Here is a 15,975-nt window from a genome sequence, read left to right as displayed (position 1 = left end):
ACTTGGGGCTCCATCTTCCCCATTATTTGGCAATTTTGTTTAGATAGCCTTTATATATTTATATACTTTACAAAGCTTCTTCTATATTAGAATTTCACATTACCCCTCAAATGGTCCTTAATTTTATCTCTCTCTCCCTGTCTTCCTCCTTCCTCTTCCTATCATTCCTCCTCCCCACTTTATCCTCTCATTCAGTCCCTCCATCCGTCTATAGCTATCCATTTTGTTTCCCTTTTCTGTTCCTTCCTTTATTCCTAATCTTCGTGGTTCTATGGATTGTAGCTTGCTTATCAAAGACATAACATCTGACATCCACATATAAGCATGTAAGTATCATATTTGTCTTTTTAGGTCTGGGCTACCTCGTTCAGAATGGTTTTCTTTCTAGCTTTATTCATTTACCTGAGATTTTACTTTTTAGCAGCTAACAATATTTCATTGTGTAAATGTACACATTTTTTAATCCATTCATCTGTTGATGAACATCTATGCTATTTTCAACTTCTGGCTACTTTGAACAGAGCAGCAGTGAGCATGGTTGAACTGTTGTCTCTGTAGTAGGATGAAGTGTCTTGGGTGTATTCCCAAGAGTTTTTAGCTGGATCTTGCAGCAGATCTAGTCCAAGCTTCCTGAGCAACTCTGAGGCTGGCTTCTCGTTAGGTGTGATAACTCTCATGAGACTTGCTCTTTGGCGGTGATAATACACAGCAGGCTTTTAACAAAAGAAAATTTGAGTGAATACATAAAATGATAACTTTCACTTCTTCCCCAAGTGTGTTTTCAGTGTTTCCATCTGTAAGACTCTGAATACTTTAAAAAGAAATCTGTTTTGCTTTTTCAGCTACTTCCATCACTTCTTATTCCCAAACACCTGTGACCCTGACCACATTTTGATGTTGAGATCATCAATAAAATGCTTGAGTTTTTTAAAATTAAGCTATAATTTTTAACTTAAAAATTGTGTTTTATGAATGAGGGGCTGAGTTCTATGTAGATTGTCTTTTTAAATAAATGAATTTTGTGTATCTGTTTCCTGCTACAGATTTTAATTTTTAAGGAAGTTGATCTCAGTGTTAATGACTCGAGGAAAAAGTATCAGTAAATTTTGAACCCTTTGATTTCCATTAACTTATATTGAAATATTGTTTCTCATTCAATATATGAACTGGTCTGGTTTGGGATTCTTTTGGTTTTCATATAGTATTAAGTAGAAAGTGTAGGACTCTCCTTCAATAAAAACTGTTCTCTATTTACTATCCATTTTCATCTGTTCCATCAATGAAATTGCTGTGCTTATTCCTGTAACTGATCCTGAGGCTGTAATTGATACATTTGGCTTCTTTTTGTCCACCCCATCTCTATTTTCATACTCAGCTAAAACTTCAGATGGTCGAGTTTTTTTGTTGGTAGAATGATACAAACTCTTATTCGTTAAGGATCTCCAAGTTTTTGATGTGGAGTTTTGTTATTTTGTTCCTGAATGTTTTCATTCAATTTCCTTATGAGACAAGTATCAGGAGATACAGAGAGACACTGCTGGCTCCTCTTCTAGTCCTCTGTGCCTCCTTTTCTTTTTGTCTGCTGAGTCCAGTCATTGTACCCAGTGATCAACCCTTCCTAACATTTAGATTTAGTGGCATTTGGGCCTTTTAAAGACCTGGAGCCATTTCATCTGCCATTTATTCTCCTAGTTAGCTTCAGCTGCCAGTTTTCTGATGGAGTCTCAATTAGGGATTGCCTCCATCAGATTGGCTTGTTGGCATATTGTTAATTGATGTAGGAGTGCTCAGTCTGCTGAGGTCAGTATCATCCATCCCTAGGTTGGGGAATCTGGGCTGTGTAAGAAAGCTGGTTAAGCAAGCCAGTAAATGATGTTTCTCTGTGGTCTCTACCTTAGTTCCTGATCTGACTTTTCTCAGTTAGAGAAATCTAAGAGTTGGGCAGAGATGAATGTTACAGCAAGTATGGATTGTATAAGAAAATGAAAACATTAGCATCTTGAAGGTAGAGATTTATGTTTGATTCATTACTGTAGCTCTGGTTCCAGTAAAGCATGTGGATGAAAAGGGTTGCTTCAGCTCCTTGATACACAAAGCAAAACAAAACAAAAACACTAAAGGTTGAAAACAAGAAATATTTAGTCGTTTGGCTATGTATGAGAAGCTAGCTAGCACAATGACCAGCGGTGACATGGTTAGAGCTCTCCACGAACTTAGTTGTGATGGAAAGAGGGGAGAATGTATTTTCAGGAATGAGTTATCAGAGTTTTTCCTATGTCTCTGAATGGGATCCCCCCACTTTCATACATAGACCTTGTCAGTGAAACAGTACTTTTCTTAGAAACTGAATTATGAGACGAGAACCCTCATGAATGGGATTACTACCCTGTAAGAGGTGCAGGGGTGCTGTCTGTTCACCGCCTTTGTGTATAGTTGCAACAGAGGTGCCACCTGTGGAGCAGAGACCCACTTAGCACCAGACAGTGAACCTGAACCTGCCAGCTCTTGGGTTTGGTTTTCCAGCCTCCAGACTTCTGATAATGAATGCCTCTAAATTGTCTATTCTAAAACTTTTTCTTATTGTAGTTCTAATGGACTGTCATGCCATCCTAGAACAATAGAGAAGAGAATGAAATGTAAAATAGTTATTTTAATTTAACAGGGATTTTAGAAAAGGAAACAAAGCCACCAAACTGTCCTTTGGAGTGGCCATTTCATTTGCATCCACACTAGAAATGACCGGAAGCTGCTGTGGCGGCACCTGTTTCCAGCATTGTCAGTGCTGGGGTCTTTGGCCATCAGTAGAGATAGTGATGCATTGTTTGAGTCTGTATTTCCCTGGTGATGTGTGACAGCATGCTCATTTGTCATCTGCATATATTATTGGTGAAGTGTGTTGAGGACTTAAGGCTGTTTAACTAGGTTTTCTTGTTGCTGAGGTCTAGACAACAGCCCTTTCTCAGGCATGTCTTTCACTACTGTTTACTAGTCAGTGCCCTAGTCCTCACTTTCTTTCTCCCTTCCTCCCCTCCATTTCTTCCTTCCTTCCACTCCATTAATATTTTACAGAATAAGTTTCTATCTTTTTGTTTGTATCTTTGTTTCTTATGGTGCTAAGGATTGATCCAAGGACCTTGCACATATGGGTAAAGTATTCTGCCATCAGGTTGTATCTTCAACTCCTGGAACATACATTTATTTTTAATTTTACCTTCTCAAGTCTCTGAAATGAATCATGTCTTTGGTGCCATGTCTAAAAGTCAAGCCCCAGGGCATATAGATTTTTCTCCTATTATCTTTCTGATATTTATAACTTGGCATTTTATATTTAGGTCTGTGATCTGTTTGAGTTACATTTTGTAAAGGATGTAAGGCTTACCTCAATTTACATTTTTTTTTTTTACATTTCTCTGATGGATAAGGATGTTGAACATTTCTTTTTTGGTTTTTTTTGTTTTTTTTCCAGTTTATTTATTTTTTATTAAAAATTGCCATCTCCTCCCCTCCTCCTCTCCCTTCCCTCCCCTCCCCTCCACCCACACCCCCACTCCCTCCCTCTTGAGGCCAAACAGCCATCAGGGTTCTCTACACTATGTTGAGTCCAAGGTCCTCCCAACTCCCCCCAGGTCCAGGAAGGTGAGCAACCAAACTGACAAGGCTCAAACAGAGCCCGTCAATTTACATTTTTTAATGTGTTCCAATGTCTAGTTGGTCTAATAATATGTATTGAAAATACCTCCCTTACTTAATTTGAATGTCTTTGGTTCTTTGTTAAAGATCAGTTGATGCTATTTTGTGGGTCTATTTCTGGAACATCTGTTCTGTAGCTGTGTCCATGCTTTTACTAGTGTTAGCCCATCTTCATGACTGCAGCTTTATACCCACATTATGAAACCAAATAGTATCTGATCTGGAATTCCCTTATGCATGCTATGAATAATACGTTTTATTACCATTGTATAGTGAGGGGCTGTGGGCAGGCCTGCTTTTCATCCCACCCAACTCCCGCATAGCTAGCTTAGCCCCAGAAATAACAACACACAAACTGTATTCATTTAAACACTGCCTGGCCCATTAGTTCCAGCCTTTTATTGTCTAATTCTCACATCTTGATTAACCCATTTCTAATAATCTGTATAGCACCACAAAGTGGTGTCTTACCGGGAAAGATTCAGCATGTCTGACCTGTTGACTGGCTTCATGGCGACTGACCCAGAGAGGAGAGGCATACTAACTTCCCTTCTTCCCAGCATTCTGTTCTGTCTACTCCACCTGTCTAAATCCTGCCCTATCAAAATGCCAAGGCAGTTTCTTTATTAACCAATGATAGTCCTCCATCACCATTGGTTAATAAATAAGCTGCTTTGGACCTATTGCAGCCAAGAATAGGGCAAGGAGGGAATTCCAAGCGGACAGAGGAGAAGACAGTAGGCAGTCAGGGAGACAACGGGTAGCTGCTGGAGGAGAAAGATGCCTATGCACCAGTACTAGCAAGCCACGAGCCTCATGGTAAAATATAAAATAATAGAAATGAGTTAATTCAAGATGTAAGAGCTAGCTAGAAATATGCTTAAGCTAATAGGCCAAGCAGTGTTTTAATTAATATAGTTTCTATATGATTATTTTGGGTATGAGCGGCTGGGAACGAACAAGTGGCTTCTGACTACAAGTATCCATCCTCCAACTTTGCCTTTCTCTTTCAAGAACATGCTTACTATTCTGGATTTTGCTTTTTTAGTAGGTATTAGCTTATTGAAATACCAGAAGCAATGTTCTGGGATTTTGCTTGCATTGACTCTGTTGATCAATTTTGTAAGAGTTCATATCTTGAAAATACTGCCTTCTATTCATAAGCATGGGCTAAACTCCAATTTATTTAGTTATTGTCTTTTTTTCATAATTGATTTACAGTGTTTTCCTATAGTTCTTTTGCATACTTTGTAGGTTTATGCCTAAGCATTTAATAAATGTTTTATGGTAGTATAATGGAGGACATGAGTCATTGGGGACTCACACATGTATTGTTTTGTGTGTGTGTGTGTGTGTGTGTATGTATACATATTTCCTCTTCATTTTCTTAATTCATACAATGTTCCTAATAGAAAACATGTAACAATGCACTTTTCTTATTTTTAACATTTTTAGTTCTGTATTTATATGATTCCCACTCTTTTTAAAGTTGCGGAAAGACCTCATAGTGACTGAAATGAAGAATGTTGCTGTACCCTCCAACAGATTGCACTTCCTTCCTGATGTCGTTTCTTGCCACCTTCACTTGCTCTGTCTGCTCTGAACAGTCTCCCATTGCTCTGTGGAGAGACTCTGTACCCTTCTGTGACAAGGTTTTTTACCTCTGTGTCTCATTTGCTGAGGATGTTCTCCCCAGTTCCACAGTAGTCTGTTCTCTTACTTCATTTGAGTTCAGTTCAGTCCCATCAGAGTTATCCTACAGTCCTCTGTCTAGAAAAGCTTCTGTTTTTCTGCCCTTACTCTGCTGTAAGTTTTGTTCTAGCATTCTCACTGACAGCTTGATGATCCTTTGTCTGGAATTTTTGGAACCAGAAGTGTTTGGATTATTTTGATTTTGAAATATTTGTAGATACGTTATGAAATATTTTGAGTATGGGATCAGAATCAAAACAGAATTCATTCAAGTTTCATATGTTCCGTGGACATGTAACCTGAAGGTTATTTAACAATATTTTTTGTGTACATGCATTTTGACTGGAACCTGCTATGTGAGGTCAGCTGTGGAGTTTTCTACTTAGTATCATGTTGGCATTTAAAAAATAAAAGAGTGTGGGAAGACTTTGGGGTTTGGATATTTTAGAAAAAAATGCCCAACATGCAAGGTATGATATTCTTATTGTTAGCTTTTCCCGAGATATGTAAGCTTCATGAAGACAGGATGTCTGTGTGTTCAGAATTGTGTCCTTGTTGTTTAGTGGGAAGTGGGGGGGTAGCATGTAAAAGGTACTATTTTTTGTTGTTGACATAAGCAAATAAACATTATGATTTTTCTCATTTCACAGTTATTAATAGGATTTAAAACATTTATATTTAATCTTTAGATTTGGTAGACTATATATACTATGCACCATCTGAGTTGGATAAAAATCTTTTACTAAGAATATGAAATACTAGAATTGATGTCATCTAAAAGTAGAGTGTTTGACCTGTACAGACAGTGCTTACACATGATCTAGTGTACACTTCTTATGTTAAAGATCAGGAACCTCAGACCAGGTGATGTGAGCAGGTATCAGGCCACGCAGCTTGCTAGTCTCAGAGCTCTGATTGTGACTGGTAAACTGGGTGTTAGATTTTATACAACATGTCTGTTTAGTTTCTTAGTCACAGTTATTTTTTAATAATTAATTTTCTTTACTTGTAACTTTGCTATCTTTTCTTCAACTTCATGCTATATTAATTGCTCAGTCTTTTAAATTTCATAGCTCTTGGGTACCGCTGGGTGAATAGTGAATATTGGATCTTCTTTAGTTTTCTTTTTTCATAAATATAAGTTCCATTTTCTAATCAGAATTGTGGTTATTATGACAGTCTAATTCCTTAGTGACCCACCTAAGTCTGAACTTGATATATCGAAAATGAATAAGCCTCACGGTAGCTTATTCATCCAGGTGATGCAGTATGGTTTCTTAAGGTAGACAATAGTAAAAAAGAGATGGTCCTATATTCTTTCCTTTTCCTCTTCTCTATCTGCTTATCTTGAAAGTTTCCAAGGGTTGTACGGCTTAATTCTCCTCTGGTAGGCTTGATTAACGAAGGTATCACTTGCCAAATACTGGGCAGTGAAGATATTTGTGACTCAGCTGTTAATGGTTTTAGAAGCCATCTTCCAAGAAGCCAGTCGTTCTCCTGCCACCTAATGCCACTGCTTTTGGTGAATGTCAAGGAACATGTTCAGGGATGACCAGCTCGTGAGTAGGTGTGGCACCAGGGCATCTGGTGACTGCCTTGCACTGTGAACTCAGTGAAATCTAGCCCCCCTGGCAGCTCCTCATTTTGAGATGAGCACTTCCTTTTGCTTCACATAGCTTTCTCCATAAGAAAGGAAAGCTTCCCTTTCTAAAGTTTTAAATGAAATGCTACAGGGTCACTTGTTCTCATGTATGGACTATCGTTTATTGAAAGAGTGCTGTGACAGACTAAAGGAGCGTGTGTGCAAGGCACTGGGATGCTGTGTCAGTACCAGGTAGGAAATGTGAGTCAGACTGCATTGTCTGCCACCTAACCTTGACAAAAAAACTTGACTGGAAAATACATAATATACATGAAAAAGATAATTGAAAATTGGAGTGTTTTTATTTTTGATCACATTATCTTAATCCTTAATTAATTTTTTAATTGAATGCAGCCTGTTTGCACTTGCAAGTAGAAGAATGATGCTGTTAGCGAGGCTTTGATTACTCTGTGCACATGTATTGTTTTCCTTGTAGTTATTGTGTTTACATTTTAACCTCTTTTTTTTTTTTTAAAAAAAAAAAAGATGGAGCTATTTCCTTATGGGAAGTCCATAGTGTGTTTTCATACACTTTTTAAAAAATGTCTTACTTTGAGGTTAAATAAAATGGCTGAATTGAGAGCCTTGAAATGGAGACGACGGTGAAACTGTCCAATGATGAAACAGAACACTGATTTAATCACTGCCTCAATCAGGAAAATACACTTTATAGCTATAGTAATTTTTAAGAAAAAAGCCACACAGAAAAAAATATGAATGAGGATTAGTTAGGAGGGAGAAAAAAGTGGTATCCCTTTGTTAGGCATTAAAAAATTTTAATTAACTGCTTGCTCAAACACAACAATTAAAATGGCAATTACCTCTAAAGTAGCAACAGTGTAATTGCAGCTGCTGTGATCTAAAGCTAGGAAACAAAATGTTAATCTGGAATGAGCAGTTTAAATATGAAATTATGATATACTTGGCTTCCTGTAGTACAGCTGTCAAGCTTGGGCAGCTCGCTGGTCAATAGTGACATTCTATGTGTCAGTGAACAGAGTCTCCTGATACCATAACCCACAGTTCACACATTACTGAAGCTCCAACTGTCGAACATTCAAGTCCCCTGGTATTATTGCAGCTCCCAGACTCTCCTGACTGGCTCATGTTTCATTCTTTGGCAATTTGCCCTAATGATATCCCTCAGGAGCTTTCAGCCTCTCTTCTTTCCATATTTAATCGTGTTGTATTAATCTGAGTGATGTGCAAACTGTGCTGCACAAATTGTCATTTCCTACAAGATTTTCTAAGAGACTCACTAATTTTTTTCACTTCAACTTTTATTTATGGTACGAAATTTTACCTTAACTATATTTTCAAATTGAATATAAAATGTGCATACGATTCCCAAGAAACTTCTTTTGCTGTTTGTGTGTTTTTCAGAAGGACCGTAGAGACACAGGCTTTTCCATGCGGGGTTGGTAGAAACAATGTATGCTATGTCACTGCGTCAGTTGTCCTATGATGATCACTCATCTCTGATGCTTGAACATGCCTTTTTCTTTAGAGGGTCAGCAGCCCCTCATTATTGTTCCCTCTCTGTGAATTTTAGTTAACCGCCTGTCTCCACGGCTCGGCCGCTCTGCTCTACCCGATGTACTGGCAGCATATCTACATCCCCGTGCTTCCTCCACACCTGCTGGACTACTGCTGGTAAGCCGGCCTCGCCAGACCCCTCAACCTGGTTTTACCATTAGGGTCTTGTATAGTCTAAAGAAACCACAGAAACTTGACTCTCAGATAAGTTATAAGTATAAAGAACATTTTTATATGCATCAAAATAGTTCATTCTAAAGATAATAAAAATTTAGATTTGGCAGATGTATTTAAATTTTGCGGATTTCTTCTGTGGTCATTTAGGAAAATGATATGTAAGTAAGAAATATAATTTCATTTTGTGGCTCAGAGATTTTACAATGGCTCTAGTGTCAGAGAACAATATCCCAGGTATCAGAGTTTTTCTGTCAAATCTACCCATAATCCTATTGGCTCTTTGAGGACAAGCTTTCCTACCTTTGCCTGTGATAGACACCCTTCTCCTTCACCTTGTCTCTTGTCAGCAGCACCTGAAAGCAGTACTGTGAAGGTGATCGCTGCTAGAACAAGAAACTTTGCGAGTCTGGTATGAGACAAAGTGTCTGCCTAAAGCAGACGAGAAAAGCAGCGTGGAAAGCGGGAGAGCAGTTGTGAGAACTGCTGGCTTTGGAGACAGCTCCCAGTGAGCCCAGCAATCTGAGTTCAATCAGGCCACTAGAAACTAGAACAATGGCCAATGGCCTCCTTGTTCTCTCTGACTGGAATTTAGCAAGGCTTCTATATAGTAAGGCGAGACAAAGAGGAGTCTCCAAAGCAGAAGCTTTCATTGTGTATAGAGAAGTCACTCAAGAACTAGATCCCCAATACTGTAGTTTTGGTATTTGAGGCTAAAGAATTGTTTTCACCATATAATAACCTGCAGGCATAGTTAATTTTTAAGAAATTTTTTGAGATTTCTTTATCTGAATCATGCCTTTGTATAAATTCATGTTTTACACACACACACACACACACACACAAAGATACACACACAGATACAGACACACATAGATACACATACATAGATACAAACGCACACACAGACACAGAAATCATTTTGCATCGATGATTTTCTTATATCAAAGCTAGTATTAGTAAAAAATCAAAGTCCTTTTGAATTAATATATTTATTTAAAATCTTCATTATTTCTTTAAGGATTGTGATTATTTAAATATGCAATGTTTATGCAAAGGGGTGGTAGGTGTTTTATTAAGTTTCTGGGACTTGTCCAGATTGATTGCGCTGCCATACTGCGTGTTTCCATATGTAGTAACAGTATTGCTCATGCTGTGAAGTAGGTAGGCAGTGACTCGCCACTGCTGTTCTTGCCTTGGAGAACCTGAAAGGAAAAATAGTTTTATAGACTGCAGGATGTACTTTAATTATATTATGAAGTGTAATGTGCACAAATATAAGTATAATGCCAGATCAGTAAGTAAGTTTTTCTGTTATCATTTTAGAGTTTTCCTTTTGACCAACATATTTAAAAATTTTTTCCTACTTCAAGGCAGAGAATGCAGTTTGTTTATGTTGACGTAGGCATAGATTTAGATTTCTGTGTACAGCGTTCTGTAACTAGACATTTATTTTAAAGTTTTCTCTTCTAAAAGCATTATGCAATTAAAGTCATTTTGAGAACTAATTATGATTAGAATCACATTTTCCAGTATTACTTGCATCATAATTTTTTTTTTTTCGAGACAGGGTTTCCCTGTAGTTTCTAGAGCCTGTCCTGGAACTAGCTCTTGTGGACCAGGCTGGCCTCGAACTCACAGAGATCCGCCTGCCTCTGCCTCCCGAGTGCTGGGATTAAAGGCGTGCACCACCACGGCCCGGTGCATCATAATTTTTTTGTTAAAATGTTCTGACCTCTTGTAATAATATACCTTTAAGTTCAATTCCATGTAGTATTATTATTTCCAGAAATATTTTTTGACCCTGTTATCAAATCTTTATTTCTACTTCCACTCTAAGTAAGGAAACTTCTCCCTCTCCTGCTTTATTTCTTATTGCTTGCTTGATTCTAATGCTAGAAATAGTGTTTAGGACAAGTTTCAATGACCTCCATGCCAGTATTCCCTGGTTCAGAGTAGAGCAGTGGTGTCTAAACAAGGAATTGTGTGAAAACTTTCTGAGCCTTAAAGTCATATGATTGGCTCAGTTTTTCTTAAAGGATCTCCATTCATCTACGTGACTTCATTCTATTGTCAGAAAATATGATAAATTAAGCATTTTCCTAGGGAAAAATGATTCTCCTCCATTTATGTCCTTGATATTAGGATCATACTGATACACGCTAAAGGAAGAAATATGTAAGTTATCCCTACAGTCTCAAAACCATTGAACAAAAAACTTACTTTAGTTCCAAATGGGGCCACATTTTCGGGGATATTGCATCTGTCTTGGTTAACTTTTCAGAGTGATTGGGATGTTGCAAATCCTAAACCATTCATTGATCAAGAAAACATTTCTGTTTGCACCTCGTGTTAGTGATGTACCATAGACTTTGGTGAACCATAATGCCCTCTTGTGACCATAGATGAATATCACATCTTGGTCCTTTGACACTCTTATTACATTGTTGGTTGGTCCATCCATCCATCCATCCATCCATCCATCCATCCATCCATCCATCCATCCATCCATCCATTCATCCATCCACCCACCCATCCACCTACCCACCCACCCTTCCATTATTTAGTGACCACCTTTTGGAAAGCTATACTATGTAATTCAATAATTAAGCTTCTTTACTTATTTATTTCCTGAAACACACACACGTACACATGCACGCACTCACGAACACACGCACACACACACAGCTCTGCACACTTTCATGCACACATCCGAGTATAGTATAATTATAATTATACTAATTATAATTGCTCTAGCAGAATCACTCCGAGAGATATGGGTGCACAGCAGCTGGGTGCACAGCACTCTTGCTCAGTTCAGGAAAGCTGTTAGGTGGAAGTGATAGCATCCGTGTTTTCCTCTTCCTCAAGCAAGGCAACAGTACTTGAGTGTGGTGCATCTATTGTCAGACACTTCAAAACTGTCTGAACCCATAAGCATGTAGGAGTATGTGTGGCTATAAGGCCACCAAGGTTATCATAGATTATTATCTGCTCAAGCAGTGCTTAAGTAAGTCATTTAGTCTAGATTATGTCTTTGAAACTATAACATTAGGTTCTAAGAAAAAAATTAAATAAAAAAATGATATTCTTTCAGACTACTGTGATTGATGTAATATAGTATATGTTAGGTAAGCTTCTTTGTAAGTAGCTTAAGAAGGAAAAAAATGTGATTTTGCTTAAAGATTCTACCACAAAAAAGAAATAGTTTAGAGCCATCTGTACTGTCTTTTCTAAATAATATCACAGACAGTAGGGCTTGAAGACAGCTTTTCACATAGATAATGGAGCGTCTTTATCACCATTAACCACTTACTGATGGACCAACACCTTCATCAAAGTAGAAGAGATGGTCCAGCTGGGGTTGCAGAGTGACTTTCCATGAGATTGGCTTATGTCACAAGAGGATGCCTACAGTTCCGTGGGAAAGAAACAATTATCCATTTGAATCTATAAACACTGTATTCTGTCAAATATCATAATGATTTTAGAAAATTATTTTCTAGTATTTTCAGTTTAAATATATGTAAGTTTAGGAATTTGCTACTAATTAGCTAGAAAAAATTAGACTATACAGCCATGCTCAATAATCCCATGAAAGACTTTTGAGTTGATAAACTGTTAAATTTGTCATAGAAGCCTGCTACTATATAATTTTAGTTCTAGCTTAATTTGTATGAGCATATTATTTGTATCTCAGATTGCAAGTAGCTTTCATAAATATTTCAAAGTGTTTTTTCTGGATTATTTGTTAGTTTAGACTTTTGCTTTATGAAATGCTGGTTTCCTCAGTGTTTGTGCAACAGTTGTAAGATGGATATACTTCTTAGTTTTACAAGGCTCGATATTTTGGTTATTACGCTTACTAAAATATTCTTTAGAATTTAAGATACTATGAACTTTTTGGTATTATAAATCTCATTGGTAAAAATATTGTAAACCTCAGAGTATCTGGAAGTTCGCACAGTATTTTTAAGATACTATCTTTTATATCTGATGGACGTGGTATATTTAATCTACTGAGAGTTGGCTGGCTGTTTTGTGAAAATTGCCCAAAGTTGTGCTTGGAGCCATGGGAAGTGATCTTCATTTTATGTCTTCTGTGGAATTGTAGAAGGAACCCAGGGACAAGAACTTAGATTGAGGTGATAACCAGCTTTCCCTCTGCCAGCAAGAATGCAACAGTCCACATTTGTTCCTATTTCCTTCTTAAGGCAGAAAATCGGTTAGTTCCTAAGGAAATCAAGGCATGTAAGTAGCCAAGTGAAGCTTACAGAATATCACACCAATGCCATCCAGATGGTCAGTTGTATAGACATTTTAAAAGAATGTAAAAGAACAAAGTTACAATAAGCAAAGACAACTAGGAGTGAGAATTAACTCAGTAATGGAATACTGCATGTACATAGTAATGAGAAACAACATGACTCATGGTCTCTGGGATTCTGGGTATATAGACGATTTTAAGTCATCCGTAGCTAACTGTACTTGGATCTTTCTGCCATGCTTTGAGACCTCTGGACCAGTCAGGGTATCTGTTAGCATTATCTGTCACTGCTTCTCTACAGTGAAGTTCATATCCAGGAGCCTGAGCAGTTCTGTTTAGTGACAGTACTGTTCAGAGCATTATTATATAAACCTTGGAGAAACAGGATTTGAGTTAGCAGAAAAGGTTGGTGTTAAACATAAGAGGTAGCTATGGAAGGATCCCCGAAAATGTGTTTCTAAAAAATAGTTATGTGTTCTCATATTGTTTATCATTTTCATAGACATCTGTCTGTCCTCATATTTTTCTGTTGATTATTTTGTTTCAGATTTCAAGATGAATACTTTTCTTGTATTTACTAACAACTATTTCTAACACTTCCTAATTCATATATTATATACTAAAATGATTTAGTATCTTTATTTTCTTCTGGAGCATAAGATCCAGGAGGAAATCTATCCCAACTACATTGTTTATTACCATATTTAAGTTTCTGTCCAAGGGCCTGGATCTGATATGCTCCAAAAGTTGTGGCCTTAAATACTTAATTCAAACCTATTCTTAGACTTGAAAATTTTTTTATTAAAATTTTTATATTAGTGGCAAAGGTGGTGCACATCTTTAATCCCAGTACTTAGTAGGCAGAGACAGAGGCAGACAGATCTCTGTGAGTTTGAGGCCAGCCTGGTCTACAAAGTGAGTTCTAGAACAGGCAGGATACTCAGAAAAATCCTGCCTTGAAAAAAAAATTATTATACTAGTAAGAATGAAAGTGAAATGAACCTGCAGGTGCACAAGGACAGGAGCAGAGGGGACTTGTTATGCCTACGTCACTGGTTCTATAATAGCGACAACAGGATAGACCAACACAGTAATTAGTGAGTGACCCGTTAGGTACGAAACCATGACGATTCATTAAAATAACAGATAATCAAATTGAACAGGAGTATGTATAAAAGAAATGTAGATACGTTTGATGATTATTTAGAATACTTTTGCTATCAATTACATGGAAATGATTCAATGTGACCTACACCTTGATAATCTCCTTAAATAAAACATCTTATTTAGGCATAGAACTTTTGATTTAATAATAAATGATTTCAAGATTTTTATATAAACAAATATTAAATAATAATGGTTTATAAGATGAAATGTAACTTTTATATATTGACTGTTTTTGAGTATCTGTAACATCTAATGGTGGAACTGAGCACTTGAAGTTAGTTTTTAAGCATTTGAATTACTTTTGTGTTGTTTCAGTTTTAATGAACAATATGAATATATACATACATATATATTTTTAATTTAGTGCCCCAATGCCATACCTGATTGGAATACACTCCAGTCTCATAGAGGTGAGTATCTTTCTCAGTAAGATAGTTATGAAGCTGATTTCTTAGAAATAATAGACACAAGTTGTATTTGGAGCTTTCTTGACTAATGCTGAGACGCCCTAGGCTGACATAATGGGTGTGTGGGGTCATTTTCAGACGGTGCCCATGAAATCCCTTCACTTTGCCCTGTGGTGGCATGAAACCTGTGGAAATGGTTGTATTTCAAGTCATGTGGTCAGTTTTCAATACTAAAATCGTTCCCCGATGAACCACTGATTTTTTGCAACTTGAGATTTTTTGTATTTCACATTTAGTACAATGTTTGTAATTAAACTTTATGTGCTTATGAGTCACCAACTGAGTTTTCTTTTACACTACTTCATTATTTCCAGTTTGTCAGTTGATTTTTCAAAATGTGACTTTAACATACAAGTGATAAACTTATTAAATAGAGTGTGGTAGCTCATTGCTGTTGGGATAGTCCTTAAGAGACTAAGAAAGGAGTCCCACAGTGCTAGGCAGTCGGGACTTTTGTGCCAAGTAGAACTAAAGAAAAGATCAGGTGTAAACTTTTCTAAGTTCAAAGTTTCCGTTCTGCTGTCAGAGATGAATTTAGTAGTTATTTTTCTTTTTATACTGTTATTTCAAAATGATTTTTGTTGCTTCCTTTATCCCTAAACTGAAACTTTTTAAACTTTAAACACTTGGGTTGCAGTCAATGAGATTTCCAGAAAGTATGTCATGTGTGATTGGCATGTGTGTGTATTGGTGTATACCTTTAATCTCAGCACTCAGGAGGCAGAGGTAGGCTGATCTCAGTGAGTTGGAGGCCAGCCAGGTCTACAAAACAAGTCTAAGGAAAGCTAGGGCTATAAAGAGAAACCCTGTCTTGAAAAACTAAATTCAAAACCAAAACAAACAAAAACCAGAAAAAAAAAAGAGAGAGGGGGAGGTGGAGGGAGGAAAAGGAAAAAAATGACACATAAATTACCAAAAGGCTAAAACATGAGATTTGAGCCAACTGAGTGATGGTGTGCTTGCTGATGTCCATTCCAAGCAAACACATTTGTCTTTTGCTGATTGTACAGGGTAATGTAAACAATGCAGCCCTGTTGCTAATGAACACACTGATGAGCTGGGTGTGATTTTCTTGCTAGTTGCCAACAATAATCTTTCCTATGATTAGAGAAGATTCTTACTAAGATAGAGTCCTATCCCCGAGAGAGCTTTGATTGTAGAATTCTGCATGTTCTCATTTGGGGCTCCTCCCTTTTTTGCAAAATGCTAGGACAATAGCAATAATTCTTTTGTTCCATTATTACTGAAGTATAGATTTTAATGCATTTTAGTAGGTTTAACACGTTTTTATTTTTATTTTTTATTTTTTATTTTTTTTTTGTTTTTCGAGACAGGGTTTC

The 15,975-nt window shown here is 37.1% G+C and overlaps 1 protein-coding gene across 2 annotated transcripts in view; it reads left to right on the top strand.

The window, feature by feature from the left end:
- Positions 1 to 15,975, top strand: part of Dennd1b (DENN domain containing 1B) — a 225,071-nt gene that overhangs the window by 109,637 nt on the left and 99,459 nt on the right. For both annotated transcript variants that reach the window (XM_038349159.1, XM_038349158.1), the window contains 2 exons: positions 8,577 to 8,677; positions 14,533 to 14,578. In XM_038349159.1, the coding sequence (XP_038205087.1) occupies positions 8,577 to 8,677; positions 14,533 to 14,578 (147 nt within the window). The remainder of the gene's footprint in view (positions 1 to 8,576; positions 8,678 to 14,532; positions 14,579 to 15,975) is intronic.

This window comes from Arvicola amphibius, chromosome 12, assembly GCF_903992535.2.
Source record: "Arvicola amphibius chromosome 12, mArvAmp1.2, whole genome shotgun sequence".
Taxonomy (NCBI): Eukaryota; Metazoa; Chordata; class Mammalia; order Rodentia; family Cricetidae; genus Arvicola; species Arvicola amphibius.
The sequence above is the reverse complement of the archived record's forward strand: the minus strand, read 5'-3'. Positions and strand labels throughout refer to the sequence as shown.